The sequence below is a fragment of the Amphiprion ocellaris genome, chromosome 10 (assembly GCF_022539595.1).
Source record: "Amphiprion ocellaris isolate individual 3 ecotype Okinawa chromosome 10, ASM2253959v1, whole genome shotgun sequence".
NCBI classification, from domain to species: domain Eukaryota; kingdom Metazoa; phylum Chordata; class Actinopteri; family Pomacentridae; genus Amphiprion; species Amphiprion ocellaris.
In genome coordinates, this window is record NC_072775.1 from 26,343,683 (window position 1) to 26,369,378 (window position 25,696).

At 43.8% G+C, this 25,696-nt stretch overlaps 1 protein-coding gene across 2 annotated transcripts in view; it reads left to right on the forward strand.

Moving 5' to 3' along the window:
• The first annotated feature begins 6,310 nt into the window (after nt 1-6,310).
• Nucleotides 6,311-25,696, forward strand: part of skila (SKI-like proto-oncogene a) — a 35,567-nt gene continuing 16,181 nt past the window's right edge. For both annotated transcript variants that reach the window (XM_055014389.1, XM_055014390.1), the window contains exons 1-2: nt 6,311-6,430; nt 7,466-8,746. In XM_055014389.1, the coding sequence (XP_054870364.1) occupies nt 6,326-6,430; nt 7,466-8,746 (1,386 nt within the window). In that variant the 5' untranslated portion in view covers nt 6,311-6,325. The remainder of the gene's footprint in view (nt 6,431-7,465; nt 8,747-25,696) is intronic.

Below are 25,696 nucleotides of genomic sequence, written 5' to 3' on the forward strand. Positions count from 1 at the left end.
CTTGGGGCTAAATGCAGCCCTTTAGTAAAACACACACACTGCAATGTAAGGTGCATCTAGTGCTCTACTTGGCAAGTCTACACACTATCATACTGTATTTAGAGATGCTCTTGACTGTAGTGCTGACAGTTACTCTGAGTGATTACCAACCTCCATAGTTAAGCATGCTTGTTCCATCCCCCCTGTAAAGTAGCTAAAGATCGGTGTAATGGAGGCATCTTGAGTAATTGTGTAAGCAAAGCGTTTGTTTTATTAGCAGACATTTGAGATGATTCTCCATGACCACGGCTAAGGAACACCTCTTAAACTGTTTATAGGTCAAGTACATGTGGAGAAGTGAAGGAGTTACAGGAGACTTGGTTGAGCATTAAAGGAGCAAGATCTTAATATGGGAGTGAAAAATAAAAACATGTATCATTAAATATTCACAATAAAAAAGATCAACAACAAGCCCCTTGACTGCAGTGCTATCACTGTTACAAATGCAGATAATACAAGACTGCATGACAAGTTGTGTCATCTGGGAATCCCCTGTATGATGTACATCTGTCACATTTCTGTCTGCTTTCATCTGCACTCTCTCCCAGTGCAATTTGTATTTTTGTTGTGTTATCATTTTTTTATGTAACAGCAGTTTAATTCTTTCTTGAAGACCCCTTCTGGTGAAAATCAAGTTTTGTTTTGTTTTTTTACCTGTAAACCGTTTCATGTGGTGTTTTTTATATGCTGGAAGACACATTTTGGACTTTTTGTATCTTATTCTTTGTGATTATTGTTGTTCTTTGTTCTTCTTCAGTTTCCAGTTCAAACATGTATCACTGTGTTACACCAATAACACTACATGCCATTGTGTAGCGTAGAGTAATTTTACAGTGTTTGAACAGTGTTATAGGTGAGCTGGTGTGCTCGAGCTGCACGGAGTATGGAGGAGTGGGTGGAGACTGTTCATTCTAGCAGTACTAACAGTGTGGAGTTACACCCAAAACATTCAAGGCAGAAAGAGGTTTTTCGTTTAATGGGCAAAAAACTTCTAAAGATGTAACTTTGACAGGCAGATATTAGTTTTAGGGGCTTAATCAATGACTACAGAGGGACTTTAATACATAAATTACAACAAAAAAGGCTGCAAAAGCAAGTAGTAGACAGTCTCTTCATTTGTGGGCTTTATTGATCTTTCCTGATGAGCACTAATTGTTTTATGTTATTTCTTTTGCAAAACAAGGAATGTTTATGTTGTAGTCTTAATCTTTTACTGGATTTGCACAGGGAGGGGAGATGGGGAGTGAGTATAGCAGCTAAAGACATCAACATGAATAATAATAATAAAGTTTATCTCTATAGCACCTTTCAAAACCAGAATAACAAATGGCTTTAAAAAGTGCAACAATAAAACTTTAGAAAAGGCTTTATAATCATATTATCACATGAATGCTAACCAGTACAAGCGAATATTTAAAAAACCTTTTAAATTCAGGCACTGACTAAGGAGTTCTGAGTGTAAGGGGGAGCTTTGAGGCTAAGACAGTGAAAGCATTTTGACACATGGGATGCAGACCCTATAAGAGGATATCAGGCGACCGATCCACATTAATGCTTTATACAGTAAAATTCAATGTTTCTTCATTCAGTCACAACTGACTCAGCACTACACCAGTCTCATGTTTCCCTACATAAACATTGTTTCAATGGCTTCCACACAGGAAGGCATACGTGATAGATTTAGGGGAAAGAGAGCACTGGTATGAGAACAATACTACATGCTCTGCATTGAGGTTTTGGTGTTGGACTTCAGGAGAGGAAACATTGGAGAAGTGCTGCTTTGATACTCACATAGGCTATCAGACGTAAGCTACTGAATAGCTGTGTTTACATGTGCACTGGATTTCTGCTTTTAATGTCACTGGGATGTTCATTTTTGTGTATGCAGCATCCTGGTTTCTGATCATCAGTAGCAGTTTTGTCTTTTTCTCATAACTGACAAGATTGCTCAGAAATCATAATAATTTGTCACAGTGTCCTGGTGTCTGTTGGAGAACTCCAGGTAGCTTCTCAAACTAGAATAAAGCCAAAACCCAGTAATAACCAGGATGCTAGTGCACACTCTTTCGCCTTAAATATGATCCACCTTTAAAGCAATGTTTTTGTCAGTATGGTTTCATCATTTTGGTCTACCTTCTGTTTAATCGTCTGAACAGTTAAACATCTTTCAAAGATAAAATGTTTGCTCTAACCTGCGCACCTTGGTACAACCAATAACCCACAATCATGTGACAAAATGCTGTGACTTTTCAGATGAACTGCAGGCTTTATTTACACAGAGCAAATAGGAGACAATTATGAAATCAAGTGAAAAATCTTACTGGTAGAATATCTATAGCAGGGGTGTCAAACTCATTTTAGTTCAGGGGCCACATGTAGCCCAATTTGACCTAGATGGGCCAGACCAGTAAAGTCAGAGCATAATAACCTATAAAAAACGACAACTTCAAATATTTGCCTTTGTGTTAGTGCAAAAAATGTTCATGTTTAATGAACTTTCTTTTTTTTTTGCTAAACGATATGAACAAACTGAAATTTCTTAAGAAATTTCGACACATTTAGTCACAGGTATCTGGAACTGAACAATTGAGTATTTTACTTTATGATCAAAAACAACTTATCAAGATCTAGAAATTATTTGAAATGTGCATTCATTTCCATATCTGTAGTTACTCTAACCCTGACACCATACAAACTAAAGGGGGAACTATTTAGGAAAAGGTTAAGTTATCCCCTTGCCTTGTAAATGTATACAATTTATGCATAAAAAATACATGAAAGTTGTGGCAATGCAGTGGAAAAATTTAAAATAGCAATTACCTTTACTGAAAAATTGCAGTTTATGTCGTCTCTGTAATTTTTACACTTTTACAAAGTCATCCCACAGGCTGGATTCGACCCTCTGGTGGGCCGAGTTTGGCCTGCGGGCCGTATGTTTCTGATCTATAGTATGTGGAGTAACCTTTTTCCTCCAGGTTTAGGAACACTGGAAAAAATAAATAGAGATTGATTTCAGGTTTTTGAAATTTTTGGTAAAAATATGTAAAGAAATTATGCTTTTTTCAGTTTTTCTTTTTTTCCATGATCCTTGGCATAACAGCTGTGTCATACAGCACAAAAGACATGTTTGCATTCTCTCCACTTCCAGCCATGGTTGTGCTGTTTTCATTGAGGTGCAGGACTTTATATTACAATATTACAACTATGACAGATACTTTTAACGTGGCTGAAACACGAGACCCGATGCAACCTGCTGACATACATCACAGTATTACAGTATTTGCCCCAAACTGTCTGACACTTCACACTCTGTAGCGAAGATGTGAGGTCTCAGACCACCTTTTCAGTAAGCATCATTACCCCCAAATTACACACACATCGCACTGAACAACTTAGGACGTATTTCAATATCTCCCATTGATTCTAGACAGGATGTATGAAAGCGACTGCAAGGTGTCTGCCCCCAGGGCCCACTTAGTACTAAGTCCAATAACAGTTAAACAGTCTCTTGTCTAATGGAGAGGCTTATCAATGTGCTTGTCTGCTACAGTCTGTCTGTAAATCCCAACTCCCCCACCACTGACCTCCTTGTGCTTCAGCTTTTTGCTTTAGACCCCTAATGAACAATCAGTGCTGGTCACATTATTGCACATATGAGATTAATTTACTCGCCACAATACACAGAGTGATGTTATTACAGGAAAATCAATGTTCCTCTTGTTGTTCTCTGGGGCTGGACAGGGTGTACACACATCTGCTCTCATAATACAACTGCTGACCTTGCTGTCAGAGAGTGAGCCAGAGAGAGGCTGTGGTGAAACAGCCGACTGTGTTGTTTATCAAAGCTTTATCAAGCCTCTGTGCTCTCACAGACGTGTGAAATCAGATTGTGGGTCAGCCAGGCAGCCAGGGTGCACTCCAGCTGAGAAAATGCCGGCATATGTCGGCAGAGGATGATAACCTTCACAGATTAGGATTTACGCAAAGAGTAGGAGTTATAAATGATCCTGTGCAGTCAGACTCAAGAGTAAAAAAAGAATTCAGCCCCTTGCAAATAAGCAAATTTAAATAAGCAATTTAAATATATATATATATATATATATATATATATATATATATATATATATATATATATATGTACTCATTTCTATCCTCCTCATACTCAGATTTTATTAACTCCCATCATCCCTATAGCACAATAGACCTTCTGAGTGACCTCTTGACCCCTCTGGAGGACAGTCCATATGAAGAGGGGGGGAGGGGCGCTTTGGGAAAGAAATCTTTTACCCAGTCCTCTCTTTATTCTCCCTTTTTTGCAAACTTGGGTAGCAAGCAATGTAGGTAAAACAACTGTAATATCAGTTCATGCTAGCCAATGTCAACCAAGGCAATATCAATAAAAATAGCCTACAAGACTAAAGTCGAAAATAACTTGTAGAGGTTTAATAATAACAGTTTTTAAAAACGTTTTTCTATATTAGACATGTAAATTCACAGGCTTTTTTGTAATTGTATTAATCTTTTTTGTGTATTTGAAAAATAAAAACAAAAAAGCTTTAAAAGAAAAAAAATTACAAATTTATTTTCCATTACTATTTTTGTGGTGTCCTTCATTTAAAACATAATTGAAAATGGGGGGTTAGAATGTATTGTATTGTTGTATTTGTATTACCATTTGTATGAAAAGTCAAGTGCTATAAGAATAAAGTCCCACGAATTGAGTGATTGGCGTTGTAATGAGTGTTTTGACGGGAATATAATGCTGACAGTGTGTAGGACAAACCAGTGTCCTCACTGAGCTCTCTGTCATAGATTCAGGAGCTGCTGCCGTGCGGACCCACTGCTGGGCCCTGTAACGACCTCTAAAAGTCCCCGAGCCGCAGCTTTGGCTTCCCCTGGCCTGCCTGCTGTTGTCGTCGTCTATCTCTGCTCTGAGCCTTTACCTGCTGCTGGAGGAAACAGATCTCCCAGACTGTGTGACACAGTCAGACAGACAGGCGGACAGACAGGCCGACAGACAGACGAGAGACACCCCCGCATAGTTTCCGTCAGCCGGGTGACGTCTCCGCCTCTCCGCCCGTGTGCAGTGTGACGTTAGGGGTCTGTAGTGGAGCCTCTAGCTGCATCTTGTTGACGGTCCGCCAGGCTTTTCCAGTACTGAGGAGACCTCGGGTGAGTGAGGACGACCGACACACAGCTTCCAGGCAAGTGCTCATCGTTAAAAACACGAAGCTTTTAAACGGACCGGTGAAACTCGGGCTGTCCGCTGGTAGCGGATCCCAGTCTGGGATTAACGGTCGAGTTTGATTTGCTGCGCTTTAGACGCAGCCGAACGGAGGGCGGCGAAGCTAACATGCTTTAGCCTGCCGTGTCGCTCTCCATCTGGGGTTAGCCTGCCCTAGTGTTGTGTTAGCGCTTTCGGTCCGCTCGGCTAGCCTGCTTTATCGGTCTGTGTTCTCAGCCTGCCTGCTTTAACACCGTGGAGGTGTATCTCTATATTGGTCGCGGCGGACAGCGCAGTTTGTCAGTGTGTATGTGCGGGCTGAGCCGAGCCAGGTCAGTGTGCTATAGTCGCTCTCGTCTCAGGGGGACCGGGTTAAGTTAGCCTGCCTTTGCTGTTTAGAGCTCGGTTAGCCTGCTTCGTAGTCCACAGTGCTGGTCAGACTGCTTTATAGCCGAGTGCACGGGGGCAGGCTGGGTAGCTAAGCTAACTAGCGCAATTAATAATAAAATCAGACCAGCTCCTTCACTCATTTCTACACAAATACGCACATTTCTACACGCTCGCTTTAAACATAATCTCATTTACGGATTTAAATCATATCATCCTCAAATACAGAATGCGTAATGTCTGATTTGAAGTGATTTGACCGTCGGTTTATCGGACAGGACAAGTCGTCTGTCAGTGTTGGCTATGAGGGCACGCCACGGCTGTAAACCCCGCCGTGCCCTCACTAAATCGGTGTGTGCGTAGTGGCTGACCGCGGTGCCTTCCCAGACCAGACGGTAGTGCAGACAGTGAATGTCATTATCAGCTCTGTCTGCATACCAGCGCCGAGCCAGAGGAGGCGAGGTACAGGCTGCAGACTGGCGAGGAGGAGGGGGGATAGCTGGGGACGTAGAGAGGCAGCGGCGGCGTCATATGCGGTGTCCTTGCAGAAAAAAGGATATCCAGGAGTAGGGTGACATTAAGAAACCTATGTAATTAATGGCTGCAAGGCAAAAGAGAAATAACAGTGTGTGTCCCTTTAGCAAAGCACTGCGGGTATTGTGATGTTTGACCGATATGGTTGGAGGTTTTGGCAGCCAAACCGGAGTCCCCGGCAAGCTCGGGAAAAGGAAGGTGGTTCCCTGTAGACCCCCAGTTATTGGTCGCTGGTACGATTTTGCAGTACGTATATTTTTTCCTCAATCAGCCTACGGTGGGATTTGCCATTAAAACGCCCACAAATCTCAACCCGCTTCGGAATCAAGCCTGAGGTTTGCACCGCAGAAGCAGCAGTATTAGTCTGTGGAAAAAACGACGGGATGCTGATTTTTTTTGCAAAAGCGACAAAATCCATTATGTGCGGTCAATTAACCGAGTGAGAGTCTTTGCCGTTTTGACAAGCAGAAATTTCAATTTGGCGCACACAGAGCATTTTTGCAACACCTTAAAGCAGATGACTGAAGCTGGAGTGCATTGAATCTGCCGTGTCTTGGTGTCATATTGCAGCGGTAGCCATGATCAACTACACTGCGTTTTAAATTGGATGTAGCAGCTTAGTGTTGTTTACCTTCTGCTGGTTAGTAAAACTAGAGGAGGGGGAAACTGCGCTTTCCACTGCGCTGTATGTCAAGCTGTGAAAGGACTGAGAAAAGGGGACGACCGCTGTTAACGCTTTTATCATTTGTTTTTCACGGAGCTGATGGGGTCAGCGTGGGGTAAGCAGACCTGGGGAAAAACACAATATGGCTGGGAAGGACACTTTCATTTGCAAAGTGAAATATTTTTGACCATTGTGTATCCGCCTTACATTAACAATGTACCGGGATAGGGGCAGGGTGGGGGAGAAGTCGCTTGTCATGTCTGGTCAACTGGTTAGGCTCGTTAAAATTCTCACCTTGCGTTACAAAAGTTTTCTTCAAAACCTTTGGTTGATGCAAATTTCCTCTGGGGTTCAATTACAAGGGCTGAAAAAACTTTGTGTTTGTGTGAAGCATGGTAATGGCCATTTGGTTTAGTGGTCCATGTAAACAGTCACTGACCTCTTCAGACCCCAGCAGGGAAAGCATAAAACATTTAAACTCCTTATGGGTATTTCATGCTCCACAGCATTTTTAGATAGTTTTTTTTGTTTGTTTTTCACTTGACAGGACAGTAATTAATTACCTATAGTTTAGATAGGGACTAATTGTTATATTTTCTGCTACGTCTGTTTTCTAGGCCGTGGATCAGAACATTGAAAACTTCAGTAACCATCATGCATGTGTCCAACTACCAGAAGATTTGTGTCATTTGAAAAGACTTAAGGAGGAAAAAAGACTCAGAGGAATACAAGAACTTGGTCAGCCGACAGAAACACAAAAAACCCTGTGCTTAGGTATGGCCAGCACCCAGACCAGTTTGAAGACCCCTTTCAAAGACTTGACCTCATTCAAGGGCAACATGAAGCGGCTGTTCAGAGAGCGACTGGAAGATGCACCCATCAAGAAGCGAGTGATAGCGGAGATCAACCTGAAGCGTCGTAGCTTGGATTCCCTCCCCAAAACTCCCAAGGTAAAGAGAGAGCAGCCTGAGGATCTCCGCCATGAATCTGACATGGATGTGGAGGGCCGGGCTGAACTGCATGTGGTGGGCTCTGCTAAAGCCCTGGACCTGAGCCCTGGGCTCAAACACACACTGGCCCAATTCACCCTCAGCAGCCAGAGCTCCCTTGGGGGCCCAGCTGCCTTCTCAGCCCGCACAGGCCATGAGCATTCTCCTGCCGGCATGCCACCCCTGCCCTCCCCTCCTGTTTTGGGAGGGGGCCCTCTGCTGGTTCCCTGTGACAGCTCTACTGAACTCACCCACTCTCTGCTGGAAGGAGAGTCCATCTCCTGCTTTGTCGTTGGGGGTGAGAAGCGGCTCTGCCTGCCCCAGGTGCTCAACTCTGTGCTCCGTGATTTTTCGCTACAGCAGATCAACACTGTGTGTGATGAGCTCTACGTCTACTGCTCACGTTGCGACGCTGAGCAGCTGCACATCCTCAAGGTGCTGGGCATTCTGCCGTTCAACGCACCTTCCTGTGGCCTCATTACACTGACGGATGCACAACGGCTGTGCAACTCTCTCCTGCGTCCTGGGGCAGCCTTGCCAGCCGACCCCAGTGGTAAGCTGTCGGCCCAGGGCCTGCTGAAGGAGAGTGAAGCCACATTCCAGGTGGAGCACCAGTGTCTGGGAAAGTGCCATGGTCTTTTTGTGCCCCAGTTCTACACCCAGCCTGAGGCGCCCTGCATCCAGTGTATCGAGTGCCAGTTGCTCTTTTCACCACAGAAGTTTGTCATGCATTCACACAAGTCACCTGATAAGCGGACCTGCCACTGGGGCTTTGACTCAGCCAAGTGGCCCTGCTACCTGCAGCTTGCCAGGAAGTATCAGGGGACCCCCGAGGAGCCCAAGCTCAAGCAGCTGCTGGAGGACGTCAAAGAGAAGTTCCACTACCAGCTTAAGAGATCGCTAGACAAAGTAAGTGCACTTCTTATGACACTTGTTAGCTGAGTTTGTGCTTGCTTTTTCGCACGTTATCTAATCTCATTCCACTATTAAGCCAAATATTAAGTTTATTATGTTGGATAATGTGATTTTAAAGTCGCCATAACTGGCTAACTAGCTTGCACTTCCTTTCTGTAAAGGTCCAGTACCATGTTTTGTGTATTCAGCAGGTTTGATTAGACTGCCTTACAGCTGGTGTTTTCTTAAGCCAACGTTGACCTAGTGTGTATGTCTGAGGCCTGAGACAGGTGGTGACATCTGTCTGGCCAGGTCTGCTCAGAGGAGGTTAGACCAGCTGGCTACAGCTGAAGAGGAAGTGCATCATTTGTCCCCTTAGGTCATGTGGAGGTCAGTGGGAATGTCACTGAACAAAAGGCCAATATAGGAGGCTCAGGAAGAGGCTCTCAAACTACACTATTTGAAAAACATAGCAAAGGTTGCTTCTCATTCCTTTTCATTAACAAATAATCCTATTTTTGTAGTTTGCCCAGGGATAACTGTAATTTGTTTTGCTGCACATTCCTACACAGCTATTGCCATCCAAAACTCAAGACATTTTTGGCTGGCAGGACATTATTTTATAGATCCTGTGAAGAGTTGCTTAGCAACTTGAACAAAGCAGAAGTGCTTTTTGAAATACGAAAATGTTTAGATGTCGTCCAAGCTAGGACTTGAACATAGACAGTGTTAGTGACCCCTTTGCCTTCAGACAAGGCAAGCCCGAAATTGAAATTACTTCATTTCATTACAGCTAGTTACCACTGAAGGCCAGAATGCTGCAGTCTCCTAAAGAGGATGATTTTGCTGATTCTTTCTACTCTTGCTATGTGGAAAAAAATCATGTCATTGAAATATGAAAGCCACAAGGGCAACAAGCCTATTGAAACATCAGCATTCAGCAGGGGAAAGGCTTGAGATTATTTCCCTGCCATTTACTGGTTTATGTCTCATGACCTCATTCTGACCGCAGTGGACCTCCCATTTTGAATTGTTTTCTGGATGAAGGTGGGGCTGTGTTTTTGTCTATTTGGTGTAGAATATTCACACTCAGAACCCTAAGTGCAGATAGATTTTTGGTGAAATTAATTAAAAAAAGTAAGTACTGCACTAAAACAACCCTTGATGTCAATAATTATTTGTCAATATCCACAGTTTGGTAGGTGGTCATATGTAAGACTGTGGAGTACTGAGGCTGAAGTGTGTATTCAGAGTGTCTGCGGGAGTGAGAGTGCACATTTTGAAAACACAAGATGCACACACAACTGTTGATGTATGTTAGAAAAGGAAATTATTTGCTTTTCCCCTTTCTGGTTAACTTGGTGTTTGAATGCATCCGGAAATACTCTTGGCTGTCTCATCCAGCATCCTGACCACATTCCACATTCCTATCCGCCTGTTCCCAACTGTCTGTCTCGTCGACCTTTGCTTTGATTTAAGGTATGCATTTTGGAAAACACAGACATTCTTTCTCAGAGGCACAGACATTTTATTGCCAGGACACACACACACACACACACACACACACACACACACACACACACACACACACACACACACACACAGAGAGAGAGACAGACAGAGCAAAGCAAACAGCAGCACAGACCACAGGCAACACATGAACCAAAACGTGTAATGCCAAGGTGGATGATGAGTCTTATAGTCCCTGTTGAAAATGTGTGTTTTCATGTGTGAGACATTGGCACTCTGTGTTAGTGTGTAATGAACTGCTAACTGGAGGTTAGTGTGACACATCTTTGTCTCTCTCTGTCTCACACTCTGCCAAACTCTCTGGAGCCTCTGTCTCACCATAGTTTCAGGCGCTGTCTTCTTGCTGTGGGCTGATTTCTCAGTCTGTTTTTTTCCATTCTGCTGTTTCTTTTTTACCCCGTTGGTAGTGACTAGATTTTACCTCGGTCTGTTATTTGTAAGGGTTTCATTGCATTACAAGTGATATCATCAAGTCAGTTGTGGCAGTGAAATTTTATGTAACAGCTAAATTTGTGTAGACAGACACACACAAAGACACAAATGGCCAAATTCCTGGAAGGGTAACTGCATGGGAGTCTACAGGAAGCAGGTGATTTTGACATTACAATAGTATGCTACTTTACCCTCCTTACGAGCAGATGTACGGGTGTGTGAAAGGTCAGTGGCCAGAGAACAAGGTGACGTTGCAGTGTCCCGCTTCACTCAATGAGGACACGGTGGTTCCCCTCCAAGTCCAACCACTCTCAGATTGTGTATTTGTGTAGTGAAAGTGTGTGATTGACTGAACAGGAAGTGAGGCAGACGGATGTGTCTCTCACCCTGAACATCCTCCAGACTCTGTGTCCAGCCGCCTCCACTGCACTGGCTGTATGACTCATACTTTCCTCATCCCTATGGATGTCAGTGGAAGGCCAGCCAGGCAGCTTATAGTCACACATGCTTTTTAGAAAGATGGCTCGCCTCTGTGTGTTTGTCTAACCCTGAATGCAGACCGTTTTCCCACTGGCCCTTATTTACACACAGTGTCAATGTGCACATTTACAAGCAGTTCATAGTTTTACCAGAGCGCACTGGGACCTCCTAGAAGAGAAGAGATACAAACAAGCGGAGCCTTCTGGAAGTTTTTTTTGCCCACTTTCTCCAATGGCTACTCGTCCCATTTCCTGTTGGGAGTGTTTGGTTTGAGAAGGTGCAGTTAAAAACTCCAGACCTTGCACTCCATAAATGGTGCCTTGTGCCTGGAGGCACTGCTACCCTGTCTACTGATCCCTGCTGTGTAAATAGACTTTGCTAGACAGACGCCACCAACAGACAGCAAAAAGTTGAAGCCTTTGCACAGGAGTTACTTTAGTTCTTAACGGACAATGAGTTCATTTTGCTTTCAGGGGTTGTGACAGATGCATTTACTTACTACTGAGACACAATGTGTTGTCATTTTTCTGAGAAGACAGGAAATAACAAATTTAGATTTGACGATCACAACTACCAGTTACCAATTTGTAAAACTACATTTCATGTCACCAGGCAGGTTTAACAAAGCAGTGTATTACAAAACAAATTATCAGAAAAAAGATTGATAGAGTTTAACATGTAAGCAGCATTATACAACTCTGTGGACCTTTGTGGTAAATTTAAGTATAATTTAAAATGATAAATACAAGCAATACAGAATGTATGTCAAACTGTTGTTTCAAACTAAGGAAAGCTATAAACTGATTTTCTAGACATGCTTCTGTACTCCAGCAAGTACAACTCCACCATAGCAAGCATAACTGTATGTTCCTCATTTGCCTCAGCCTTGTTTGTAGCACTATGCTGGCCCAGAGTCAGAAGTGTCAGACGGAGAGAACAGCCTTCCTCTTGTCTGTCTCCCTGGCTGGGCTGACATAGTAGCTGCGGCACAGACGGCAGACAGCTGCATCTCTCTGGCTTCCTCTATTTGCTATTTCGAAACCAGTGACTTCATTACCACAGACCAGTGCAGCTGCACTCTCTGGCTGTCTCCTGAGCTGTCTGCTCTGTCTGTCTGTCTGCTTGTCTTTCATTCTCTTGGGCTGTGTCTAACTGGATTCTGGCAAGCACGCTAATCGTTCACTGTGCTGCCTTTGCTATGTCTTCCTCCTTCGTCTACCCCTTCTTCTATCATGATGTCCATCTTCAATCTGCCTGCTTCTCTTGAGTTCATGCCCTCACACATCTTGGCTTATGACCCTCAGTGTAGTCCTCATATTGCCGTCCTTTTGCTCACCATTATCCCCTTCATCTAACCCAGACAATTCTTCTGTTGCCCACATTTATCTATGAGCAGTCAGTGTCCCCCAGGCCCCAATCAGTGCACAGTAACAAAGTAAGCAGCCAAATGACCCGATAAGTCGATCGTTACATAAGCAATAAGACCACTTGTGTGTGTGTCTGCGAGGCGGATGAGAGGAAAGGCCAGTGGCTATTGATCAGGTCTCCAACCTTGATGGATGTGGTGAGTTGCTGGGTGACAGACACTGAATAGAGGAGGAGACAGACCAAGAGGGAGGAAGGAGGATGTAGATGAAGAGTGAAAATAAAAGAGTCGGTTATAGGGGCCACAGCCAGTGTTACGTAAATTCCCGTCTCTGTTCAGACATGTGCACAAGTCTCCTAAGTTAACCTCACCTCGGCATCTGCTGTCGCCTCCCTTAATTTTTGTAACTCAGACAAGCTGATGTGGTGTCGAGTAGTGCTGGGCGATATGGAAAAAATCACATATTACGATATGGATTATTTTATATCACGATAACGATATATATCACCGATATACCACAATAAAGTATGTTTTCAGTTATTCTCTGAAAAGTTTGACAAAAATTTCATTGCTTACTTTTCTCCATGAAACTTCAACCTGTTGCTAGGGCTGGACCCGAATATACGAATATCCAGTCCCGATGGTGGTATGCGGTCCTACCCCCACTCCCACCCCCCCGTCGGGCGTTACGAACCGAGCCGAAAAGTCGGCTCTTTCCTCTGTTAGCTCACCGCCTCTGACCTCACGGACCGAACCGAATATTCGGGTCGTTCCTCCGTCCGTCCGTCAACACCCCGTCCATCAACCCACCCACCCACCCCACCCTGGACGTTACGGAGCGGACCGAATATCCGGAGCCCAGAAACTGCTATTCGGGCCAGCCCTACCTGTTGCATGTCCATTGTTCAGTACTCATGAGTTAAGTAACATAAAGCATGTCGCAAACCCGCGTGAGAATCAAAGAACGTAAAGCAGCGTCATGTCGCAAAAACCACAAGACGGCGTTTCTTTGCAAATAATGTCTTTTTTATTCGTCTTTATTTTCACTTATATAAACTCAGAGTATGCATAGTGACAAGAAAACACTAATACAATCGTCGCAGGCTATTTAATGATATATTTGCTGCAATAATTGATAAAATTAGGTTAGAAACGATAGAAACGATAGAAGAGAAATGGCATGATAGACACTTTTCTATCGTTCTCACGATATGTATCGTCATATCGCCCAGCACTAGTGTCGAGTTTACACAAACAGGGTATCTGTGGTCAGAAACATTCCATTCCTGGGGGAGGCGCTTGAGCAAATGAGACAAGGGTGGAGAAGAGAAGTAAAGATGAGAGGGTAAAGCCAATACAGGTGGGTCTGGATGCTGTGTGAGTCACAAATTGCTCTACACTTCAGGTGTCTTCCATGAAACAGGACTTTCAGACGGCCATTAGCTTGTTACAAGGGGCTTGGGCCTCAGCTCTTATTTCCCCAAGTTGAAAATTAACCTCCCCAAGACCTGAGCTGAACTACAAATCGAGCCTGTAACAGCCCTCTTGGTTGGCCAATCACATGTTTTTAGCTTGTATTTCCCCAGCTAACACTCTTTTCTTTGCACTCACCCCAACCCAAGGCACCCATACAAATATTTCTATGTCTGTCTGTGCATTTTCCAAAGAAAAATGATTCACTTATACTGAATACACAGACATTTCTTAGACTGCTGGCCCAGAGTAACCTAGAGTGTATCATGCCTGTACATAGTTGGGTGTGGGAGACTGTCTGTGTTCCCTATGCACAACAAGCTGTCCTTGGCCAACAGTGTTCAGGGATGAGAATTTTCCGCGGATCCGCGGAATTCCGAGTTTTTTTCCGCCGAAAGTATAGTTTTTGTGAATCGTGTAAATCCGTTGAGAAAATTGTAGGGGGGTAGGCAAGCGGCCGGCCGGCCGACGCGTCGCGAGCCGAGGCTTGTGATGGCCGCCCGCCGTGATGGCCATCCCGCCGCCGACATCTTTCGGCAACGCGCATTGCAACGCGCATTGCAACCCGCATTGGGGGGGTTCGGCAGACATTTTCCGAGTTTTTTTCCATTTGTCATTCTCATCCCTGAGTGTTTGCTGCCTGTTGTAAAAAGCTAAATGGGGCCCCAGGAGATAGGAGGGGCTGAGTCGAGGGGCCTCTGGTATGTCATCATCAGGTCAGTGCCAGTATCACAGCTCCATAACAGCATTGCAGTGCACTGGAAGAACGCCAAAGTCATTACTTCTCAACCTTTTTTCTTAAATAGATAAGAATCTTTTCAAGTTTTGGCTTCCACACGGTCGCAGGCCTTGGCCACACTTCATTTTACCCCTTAGAATAGTTGTGCACTGATTCTATCCTGTTCGCTACAGCCACACATATAAAAATGTACCATTGGTTGGTGATAATTTCCCACCCCAGCTGCAGCTCGTTATTTTAGACTGTTTCCTCGGCTTGGACTCTTTTTTTCCCAACTCACCACCAGAAGAAGAGAATAATGTGCTGCTATGGGCCCGATGTGACCCAGCCTCAGCAGCAGGCAGCATAGATAGGTCTGTCCAGATACAGTGGAGCCTCTGCCACGTCTGCCAACAGTCTCATAGACTAAACAAACTGGCTAAGCTCCTCCCAGCTAAATGTCCTGCGGGCTTTAAAAGGGCTCTGGACTGACAGCCTGTTTGCATTTTCACTTGCTCTGAATCTCCCCCACAGGATGTCGGACCAGTTTGTTTCTTCTAAGGAAAATGAGAGCAAGTGCAATTGGAAGAGTGGGATACATAATAGGCTACGAGTTCAAACAAGACTGTAAGAAGAGAAAGTGGCTTGGATCGTAACACATCTGACTTGCTTGCCTGGGTTGTTTTGCATGAGGCCAGAATAATGAGGAGTCTTGGTATTAATTGATCGATGTGTTGATGAGAAGATAAACTGTCCACTGTCTGGTCTCCCTGGGAGACAGTCAGGCGAGCAGGTTGTGTGTGTTGGGGGCAGGGTATAATGGGAAGTATACTGTAAAGGGTCTGTGAGAGACTGCCATGCGTGTTGTGTGCAAGCAGAGAAAGCGTGTTTGCATTTGAAAGACTCGTCTATGCTGCCTTCCCGGTGGGAACGGTGATTAATGAAGATATAAATGGAGAAACCCAGAGACAGCTCTTTCCATAGGAGCACCATATACACAGCAGACACGCTCACACTTGCACATATACATACACACCATACAGCATTTGGATTCCCTCTTCCATATTTTCTCCCACAGCCCCAATCTCCCAGACAAGGAGATAAATACAGGATATTAAAGGCGTGTCACGAGCCCCACTGGGCTGCCACCCGGCACATCGACAACACATTAAGCACAGCCACTACATTGATCAATTATGCATGTTGCAAACACGAGGAAATCAGGGAAAAGTAGTCAGCCTGTACCATTAAATGAATCCCCATCTCTCCACTTTTCCAGTAATTTATTTGCCTGTTTGGTAATGGCTAGTCATTTCCATATGGAAGTAGTTCTGCAGGCATTGTTCGGTTAGTTGTCCATGTTCTTTTGTCATGCTTACTTACCACAGTGGCAGGCAAGTTTAGTTCTGCCATGGCCCTTGCTAGCTTTGACCTTCAGCCAAATGAAAACAGAAAGCAAACCTCTCTTAGGTGCAAGCCCGGTAAGCTTAGATAGGTGGTGTTTCACCCTGCAAGTCCTTTATTTTCAGCCTAACCTTTGCTCCACTAACATCAAACACCCTCCAACCGTTTCTTTCCCTTGCGCTGATGGAAAGCTGTATACCCTGTAAATCCTTATCTCACCAGGGGCCTGAGGGATGTTGCTCAGGGCCAGGCTGTAAAGTTGGCAACTGGGAAACAGGCTGCATGAGTGAATGACATTTTGTGCTTTGTCCAGTTTTCCATCGCTTTCTGTCTCTGCCTTGTCAATGCTGATGTGTTTATCTCACCATTATTCCCACCTGCAGTGATGCCACTCATGGGAATCATCTGTCTCCCTGATATTTCTTAAGGCAGAAATAGACATGCAAACATACTGTCGTCTTTGCCTCATATCCCCTAGGGATCCATACCAGCTAGAGCTGTAAATAGAGGACTCCTGGATCTGGATTTCCCTTTGGATCCTGAGCAGCCCCACTGCAACTCTTCTCAGTATTAACTAAGTAGTAGACAATTCTCGGGGTCATTGACCTCCAGGTGCAATTAATTACTAAACAACTTTTAGACAATGTATATTGCATATTTTTATTTGAATATACTTCAGCTGTGGAAGCCGCCTTAAGGGTTGCATGTGTTAAACTGGTGAGTGTGCTTAGCATCCTTGCATGCAAGCTAATAGATGAGTCTTTCCTTAGCTGTCCCCAAGCAACAAAGTGGTGTGTGTGCTTGTGTGTGTAACTCTTGTTGAGCATGTGGCATGTATTCTTTGCGTGTCCAGCTCCTTTTCTGGTTTCGCTGCTGCTCATATTAAAACAGCCTTGCTGTCAGGGAGACTTGGCCCTCATGGAGTTACTGCCCTTGACTTTTTCCTTTGAAGAGTGCAGCATTGCCTTGTGGTTTACAGTCTGGCTACAGTTTAACCAGTTCCTATGACAAGTGCACTTTGTTATTCCAGACATTTTCTTTGTCATCACTATCAAAATGTACTGGCTGAGATGCATCCTGATCCCAGATGAGGCCCTATGTACAGTGCTTCTTCGTAAGAGTGACTCATGTTGAAGGAAGGAATCTAGCCTTCAGCCTAATCATGGTGAATTTTGGCAAGGTTGCCTTTTCTGTTCCTTGGCAGACAACAAAATTACTTCATTTTTTATTCTGTGAAGCAGTGTGCCTCATAAAAGAGGCAAAGCTGCTGTTGGAATTTTAAATAAAAAAAAAATCAAAAGTTTTGTCTTTTCAGGATCAGAGGTGATGACAGAAAGGCTGACATGACCTTTGAATATACCAATGATTGACACACAATTTCACACAGCAGAACGGGATGCTGTGCTGATGACACAATCTGTAGTGTATGATTAAAGGGTCAAACACATCCAGAAATGCAGCCAGACGCACACACTAACACACACACACACACCACCGACCACTTCCTCCCCTCACCACGCCAACCCTATCCTGCAGCGTGAGTCACGGTGTTCCATCCCTGCTGCGGTCTGCTCTCTGCTCATCAGCGTCACTGTGGAGCCAACACAAAGATTTATCACCGTCCTGGTCTCTCACTCAGTCTGTTTGATCTACGCCCAGGTGTGTTCACTTAGAGCTCTGTCTCAAGCGTAATGAGATTTACCAAACCCAAGTGCGTTTTTCTTGGGCTGTTGTCAAGCTTGCCTCAGACACTGACTGTATCATCCGCGTTAATGAAGGAAGTCTGGTGATCAAGGTGACTGGGGGTTCACCTGTCATTGGCTCTGGTGTATTAATTTCAGTGGAGACAGGATGGAAATGAATCGCCGCCTCAGGCCAAATGCTGCTTTATTTCTGTGTGCAAGTTTCATGTCACGTCAGAGTTCTTTTTTTCATAATCCACATTCAGCAAGATTAATGTAGCTTTGTATTCCAAGAGTCATTGTGAAAGTAGAGAGAATGGACATCAGAGACTTGTTTTGAAAACCAGAGCTTGGAGTCATGGTAACTGATGGATTTGCATTACTGAAACCGTGTGTGTGTTTGTGTGGGAGAGAGACAGTTGAGCCCAAGGGGCCTGGACAGCAAAGCTAAGCTGCCCATGCAAAGAGGAGTAGTAGAGGCTTCAAACAAGCTCCCGCATGTAATATGGATGTGACCGGAGCTCCCTGCAGAACAGTCAGTCTGCATTACAGCAGAGCAGCCTCCTGTGCTGGGGAAGAAATAAGCAAATCGCCAATCAATGTATGACCACATATGAGGTCCAGTAAAGAAGGGTTTTAGTCAGGGGGCAACTCCAACTCTCCCAGTAAATCATTTAAATCTCTCATTGAAACAGCTATTTAACTGTGAAATGATTTTTTTCTAAAGACTTGTTTTTAGAGATGACAAGCAAGAATTAAGAGTTTTTGTTTCTATTTCTCACCAACAGTCATTACCTAATTTTAGACTAGTTTTAAAATCACAATTGATTACGAGTTAATGTTATAAAGTGGCTGAGTGATATAAAATACCCTGAGCTATGGAATGGCTGTTGGAAGCAGACTTTAGTGTGTATATTGAGGCATTTTAGCCGATGCGGTGTAATTTATTGCTAGGAAAGAGGGTCGGCCAGTGTCTCCATTTTGTGTTTTCTCTCTCCGTAGTGATAGCAGTGCATTACTGGCTTGCTGACAGCCTCTCTCAGCTTTCAGTCTGCTTAGCAACGCTCGTCCTCACTGCAGCTCACTAACTCCCCTCTGTCTCCAAGCACTCCGAGTTGTTTCATCCATTCGAATAGAAAGCCAAGTTGCCTTTTATGGAGAACCAGGCAGCTGATTTGTGTTTTGGTGCTAGTATGCCTGTCCCTAATGTCAGATTTGCACCAGTAACCTACCTCCAAACTGCATCTCCTGGTAACAAGCTTCTCGAGAGTTTCTCCTTTGGTTTATAAAAATGGTAAATTGCAACACACACACACACACACACACACACTGACGCACTGGCCCAGATGAAGCTCAGATGATGAGTACAGTCATCCACTAGACAAGGGCCCACTGGCCTCATTCTCAGTCGATGTGTCCTCCTGGGAGCATGAAGTGTGTCTGCTCGTGTCTGTGTGTGCATTTGTGCACGACAGTTTGCTTGCGGTAAACTACGTCATCCTCCTACATTGCTGTTTGATGGAGCTATTATTAGACGGGATGTCTGTGTACTTGTGTGTATCTGAGAGTGTGCATCTGTCCCCTGGCCTGGTTGACTTACATAGGTGAGACCCAGCAGTTGTGGTAATTAACGTTCTGGAGGGCAATTGGGAAGGAAATTGGAGCACACATACTGAGCTGCTGTGCTGGAGACAGTGAGCTGCACATGTGCATTGAAATAGTCTTCTCCTTTATGCATTTCCTTGTAAAATATGTGCACATATAGACATGGCAAACATTACTGTATGCTCTTGATGCAGACATGTAATGCCTGTAATAATCTAATCTAAAGCCATAATTTGAGTCAGAACCTTCATACTGTTATAATATTGTTTTGAGCGTGACATGAACCTGGAGTTTGTGTTCAATTTTTATCTCACAGCAGCAAGAAGAGCAACCAAATTACACTTCAGATATCTTAAATCTCGCTCTGCATACTGTCTGTCTTTGACAAGATGAATCATATTTCTTTTCTTATAAAGCCACGTGATTATAGCTAAAATTGTATTATTTAGCAATACACTTTGTCTGTTCATGAGTATTAATCATCGTACTGCAGGCTTATGATTTGAAGTGTGACATAATTCAGTTGTACTTCTTGCCTCTGATGCAATGTCTGCAGGATGTACAACCACAGATTGCCTTTGAGTAATGTTTCATCACTGCTGCAGCGACTGCAGCCATTACATATGGCATTATTAACCGATTCATCATATAGTGTATGTCATATTTCTACCTGAAGTTAACACTGTTCAAGGTGGTGTCTTAAACTTTCTAATCTTCACTGTGAAAACAAATATAAACTTTTTATATTGTCAGAGATTTCTCTTAATTGAGCTCCTCAAAATGTCCTGGTTTGTTAGTCTTATATGACAGTAAATTGTGTATGTTTTGGTGTTGGACTGTCAGAACAAACAAATAATTGACAATCCAGCAGTCATATTTTTCTTTTACTATCTTTAATATGCAATCTGTCATTGCCAGTGTATGTGTGTGAGTTGTGGGGATGGGAATTACCCTAGTCTGTGCATCCCACCTATTCCAGTCAGATAACTTGTCCATTTATGAGGTAGCATTATTACAACCCTCCACAAGCAATGCTGTGAACAGACTGGAAGCTGCCGTCTGGGATTTGACTGTGAAACATGAGAAATGGAAGAGGGAGAGAGAGAGATGAATTGAAAAATTGATCGAGAGAGCTTAAAGAAGCATCTTTTATGTGAAGGATCCTAGAAAATTCTGTTGTTGGTTTCCAAAGTAAACCCCTGTCTGCCATAAAGCTACAGTAGGTGGACACTAAATTGTGCATTTATACAAGGGAGATTCCTCACTATCGCTTTTATAACTCGTGTCATTTTCTGCTATAGACTCCCATTAACTGTTTCTCCACTGGGGCCCATTGGTTCAAGCTATCAAGACTGTGGTGTGTGGATTGTAAAATGGCTGACTGGAACTGTAGCTATGGAGAAAGGAGCTCAACGCGTTGGCAGGGAGGGGAAAAGCTGTGCGTGCATTTGACGTGCATGTGATGACTGTCTAGACAGAGTGTCCATGTGGCGCAAAAATGTGCTCAAGGCCTGAAGCCAAAGCAAGTTGGGAATGAACACGTCCTTATCTGCCTGTGTGTGTGTGTGTTTGTGACTTGGGCATGACTAGTCTGGCTGATGCCTATCATTGTGCTTGTCTGGCTCTGGTCTGTGTGTTTAGAAATAGGGAGGAACAGGTGTGTGTATGGTGTGTGTCTGGGGGAAGGCACAAACAGACATAGTCACATGTTGTCTGTCTGTCTGCTCGTTTGTCTTGGCTGTCTGCCGACCTCTTTTTTTATTTCCTGTTTCCCTCTGTCACCTGTTTGTCTAACAGTCCACCTGTCAGACCTGTCCTCATCTGTGCCCTACTCTGTGTTATTACCGCTTATCTCTTTGTACAGAGCTGAAGCAAAAGAAAAAAACAGTTGAATAATCTTGTTCTTGGTACATACAGTAAGAAATAAAAAGAGAAGGATCAAATACTTTAAACAGTCTGAGCAGGAGACACGATCCCTGTTGAAGCAGTTGTTGAATATGCTCTCTTTGCGACAAATGTACCTGACTTTGTTTTAATTATTAATCTATTATGCACAGGTGACCGAAGATTCAAGCATTACTCAAGAACTGAACATGCACACTTAAAATAAAGCCTGGTCATCTAATTTTACAGTGATGAGTTAATCAAAGAACATCTACCAAAAGGGGGGGAAAAAAGTATATTCCTTGACTTGCTCCATTTTACTGCCTGGTTCCCTTGTGGGTTGTTATTGATTTGAAACAAAGTGTGGCTCCCAGTCCATGGTTTACTGGATTAAGACCTCTATATAAAAAGCCTCTGGTGTTTGTGTGTGGGGGGCCAGGTGGTACCACCGGAACACTGGGCTCCAGCAAAACCAGACCTAAAAGGAAGGCGCAAAGTTAATATATGTCAGATCTTCGTTGTAAGCTAAAGGCAGTGTCGCATAGATCAACCCTTTCGAGAAGTGTCATTGATAAGATGTAAATGAATGTCTGACATTCAGGGAGCCAAAATGTTTCAATATCTTGTTGTTGCACTGTTTAGCCAGGAAGTATATATATCTATGTAACTCTCGTTTGATCTTTGACACAGTTGACGAGCGCAACAGTACAGGATGTGGTTTAGAAACAGACAGGGTGTGACTGGCTGTCTCTGTGAGTGTCTCTGTATGCGTATGTTCCTCTATTCCTCCCTCCTGTCTGAAGCAGATTGAAAAGGCACCCAAATAAAGGCTGTTTACTTCCTCCTGTGAGAGGAAAAAGGAGAATGAGCTGCATTACTCTGCTATCCCTCATGTTCTCCTCCCCCTCCTTGAATGCCAGGCGCATGAATGGTTCAGAGGCAAGGGGAGGAAGAGGGAGGACAGGTGGCACAGTTATGTTTTGTGAACTCTGCTGTTTCTGTCCCCTAAACTAGATTGTGGTGCTTGCTTGGGGTTTATTTCCATTTTCATACCAGACCAATGATAGCAGGGTTTCAACAGATGTTAAGACTACCCAGCAATGTTTGTGGATGAGGGTACAGAAGGGATTTTATTAACACACACACTCTCACAGAGGCATGCTGTGGGATGAAAGGTCAGACCAAGGCTTGTGAACTCTTTATTGTGTCCTAGATAAGATTTGCCATTGGGCTTGTGAGATTAGTTGTGCATGTGACTGAGATGTGTTTCATATTTGGGGCAGGGTTTTCCACTTTTAAAAATGTGAGGAATCTGTTCTCTGATGAGAACCTACCAGTCCTGGTCCAATCCTTGCAGTAATGATTGTTTGTATTATTAAGTAATTGCTTTGTGTAAAAAAAATAGTGACTATCAAAGTTCTCCAGAGAACAGGTTGATGCCTTCGCATGTTGTTTTGTCTGACGAACAGTCTAAAACCAAAAGATTTTAGTTGACAGAGATTGAGCCGAAATTACTTACGTTTTAAAGAACGAAGAATGAAACTACAGTGTTTTGATGTCTGTCACAAAACATGGAGCCAGACTTGCAGGGTTTCATACATAACAAACCTGAGAAACCAATCCCATCTACTTTCAGGGTAGAGTTCTCTCTGTCTTTATTCTTCTTCAGAATCGGTTCCCAGCTCAGACATGTATGGCTGAATTAGTCCAGTACTACAACTTGTCATTGTGCAGCATAGAGTAGCTTTAGAATGTTTGAGCAGTCATAGATGAGCTAGTGTGCTTGAGTTCCAGGAAGTGGAGTGGGTTGAGAGTGGCAGGAACTTTCTAGACATGTCCATTCTAGAAAAGTAAGCGTGTAGAGGTACATCTAAGCCATTTTCAGGTAAGAGAGGGTTATTCTCATTGAAACAGTTAAAGGCCGAAGGACTTTACGAAGCTTGTACAATAATTTTTTTTGGGCATATTTTATTTAAATCTTATCAGAATAGTTGCTAAGCAATTTTCTTTTTCTTCTTGTGATCATGTCATTCTTCAGCTGAAGAAACAACTCACAACTGTCTTACAACAGGGACCTGTTTAGGTTAAGCACAGATCATTCTGTTAAATGTTTTTCCCTTTTCACTCCTAAATTTTTTAAAGTAAGTGCCAATTTGTTCCATGGAAAATGTATAACTTTAGTGTGTGTGAGAGGGGGAGCCATGTATGTGTTTTATTATACATGTATGGAGAGAGCATATGTATTTATAGCGAAGAGTAACTTTGTGTGTGTGTGCATTTATATGCACTGAGACGGCAGTCATCTGGAGGATCCACGTGACTGGAGTGGAGAGACGAGGAGGGGAGGAAGACAGCTAGACCTCAGACTTGTCTGCATTCTATTGGGCAGTGTGTCAGTCTGTGTCAATGGATCTGCTTTTAACTGAAGTACATATACTGTATATTACAAAAAGAGTAGAGTTTTAGACTTTTACCATTGTCTGCTAGGATAAACAGACTGGCAAGAGCTGAAAGAGACACACTTACATCCTCTGCAGGCTTCTGCTACAAAGAAATTTGGGTGCTGTCAACTTTTGGTGAAGTCATCAGAAATCACTTCTTCATGAAAGATAGAATGATAGATGATTGTGGTGTTTAGCAGCACAGATAATCAAGCCCTCTAGCTCTCTGAACAGAATTAAATTTCTAGCTTTAAAGTGACCAAAAACAAAAACCTCAACTAACTGCGAAGTGCACAAACCTGATACAAGTTACATTCTTTTAGATACTTTTTTCTACACATCACCTTTTATTTTAAATGTGCCTTTGCTGTAATTTGAAGCTACAAAATAGGCAAATTGTTTTCCTATTGTAAATTGGAGGTTAGTGCTTTGCGTAGGAAACACATACAAGGCTGCTAATGAAGTGCATTTTCCCTGCCTGTTTTTGCCAGACTTTGTATAGTAATGTACGGTCATGGATGTCTGTGTAGTAGAGTGGTACTTATTGTTGGATTTAATGGCACAGGCTACACAGAAGCACAAAAACACTTTTTGCTCCATTAATGTGTCTGCTGCAGAAATGTCACGTGCGCTAATGGTCGGGACTAAACTGAAGCTCTGGAAATGGGTCATTGTAAAAGTTCACATGGCTGTGTGTGTCTAGAGCAGTGTGTTTCATCAAGTTACATAGCATTGGTACGAAGAAGTGTGTAGCTGCAGCAGCAGGCAAGCAGACTGCCGGTGATTAGGAACAACAGGGCAGAGTTCAGCTGAGAGTGTGTGTGTAATACTAATCCACATTGTCATAAGGCGAGGTTCGGCCTGACAAAGGGTTGGACACGTGGGGGTGGGGGTGGGGGGGGTGGGGGTGGGGGTGGGGGTAGGGGTTTACAGGGCTGTTTGTGTGCGACACGTGTGTTTGTGTGTTGCAGAAACAACCTAGATAAGAGAGGTGCTTCATTATTGCAGATTAGGGCCGAGTAGCAGTGTGGTGTGTGGTAATAAAGCAAGGTGGGGGGTGGGAAGGTGGAACAGACACGAGAGAGGCAGAGGGAGACAAGAGTAGAGGGATACAGTTGTGTTGAAATGTGCAAACGTTTGCACCTGCACACATTCATTTAGAAATAGAGCGCAGAGCAGCAGGAATAATGAGCAGTAGTGTGTGTGCGTGTGTGTGTGGGCGTTAAGCTGTCAACTGTCAGGTAAGCAGGAATTACTAGGAGAGATCGGCGGCCATTAGTGGAACACACACTCCCCAGGTCTAATTGGTCCTTACAAATATAGACATACACAGACACACACACTCACACACAGACAGACCTACCTTTTAATGAGCTGTCAGTTGTCTCAGTGGCACAGCATCTTCTGTCGTGGGGGTCAAGCAGATGAAAGACCTCGGGATGACCTGGTGTTAATGTCAGTTTGGCTTCATGCTCTCCCTCTGTACGTGTTTGTACCACACACATACACTTGTGCAGTGGTAGTGACAGATTTGAGATTATGGGACTCTAGCCGGGAGAGCCTCAAACACACATGCACGCACACGCACATGCATGCACACACGCACACTGACAACCTTTGTATTGGAGGGAATCCAGCTAGTGAAGACACAGCTCACCTTCACACCACTGCAGTGGTTTTATTGTTGTTTCTGTCAATTCTTCTCCCTCTACCCCCACTTCCTTCTATCTGTGCCCTGTCCCATCATCCCTCTCTCTCTCTCTCTCTCTCTTTCTCTCTCTATCTCTCTCTCTCTCCCCCTCTCTCCCCCTCTCTCCCTCTCTCTCTCTGCTTCTCTCTCTCTCTCTCTCGCTCTCTCTGTGCTAGCCTTTTACTCCCTTCCCCCCCTTTCAGTGCTGCAGTGCTGCCTTCTGGAGAAAAATGAAGAAAAAACACCAACCACAAATGCTC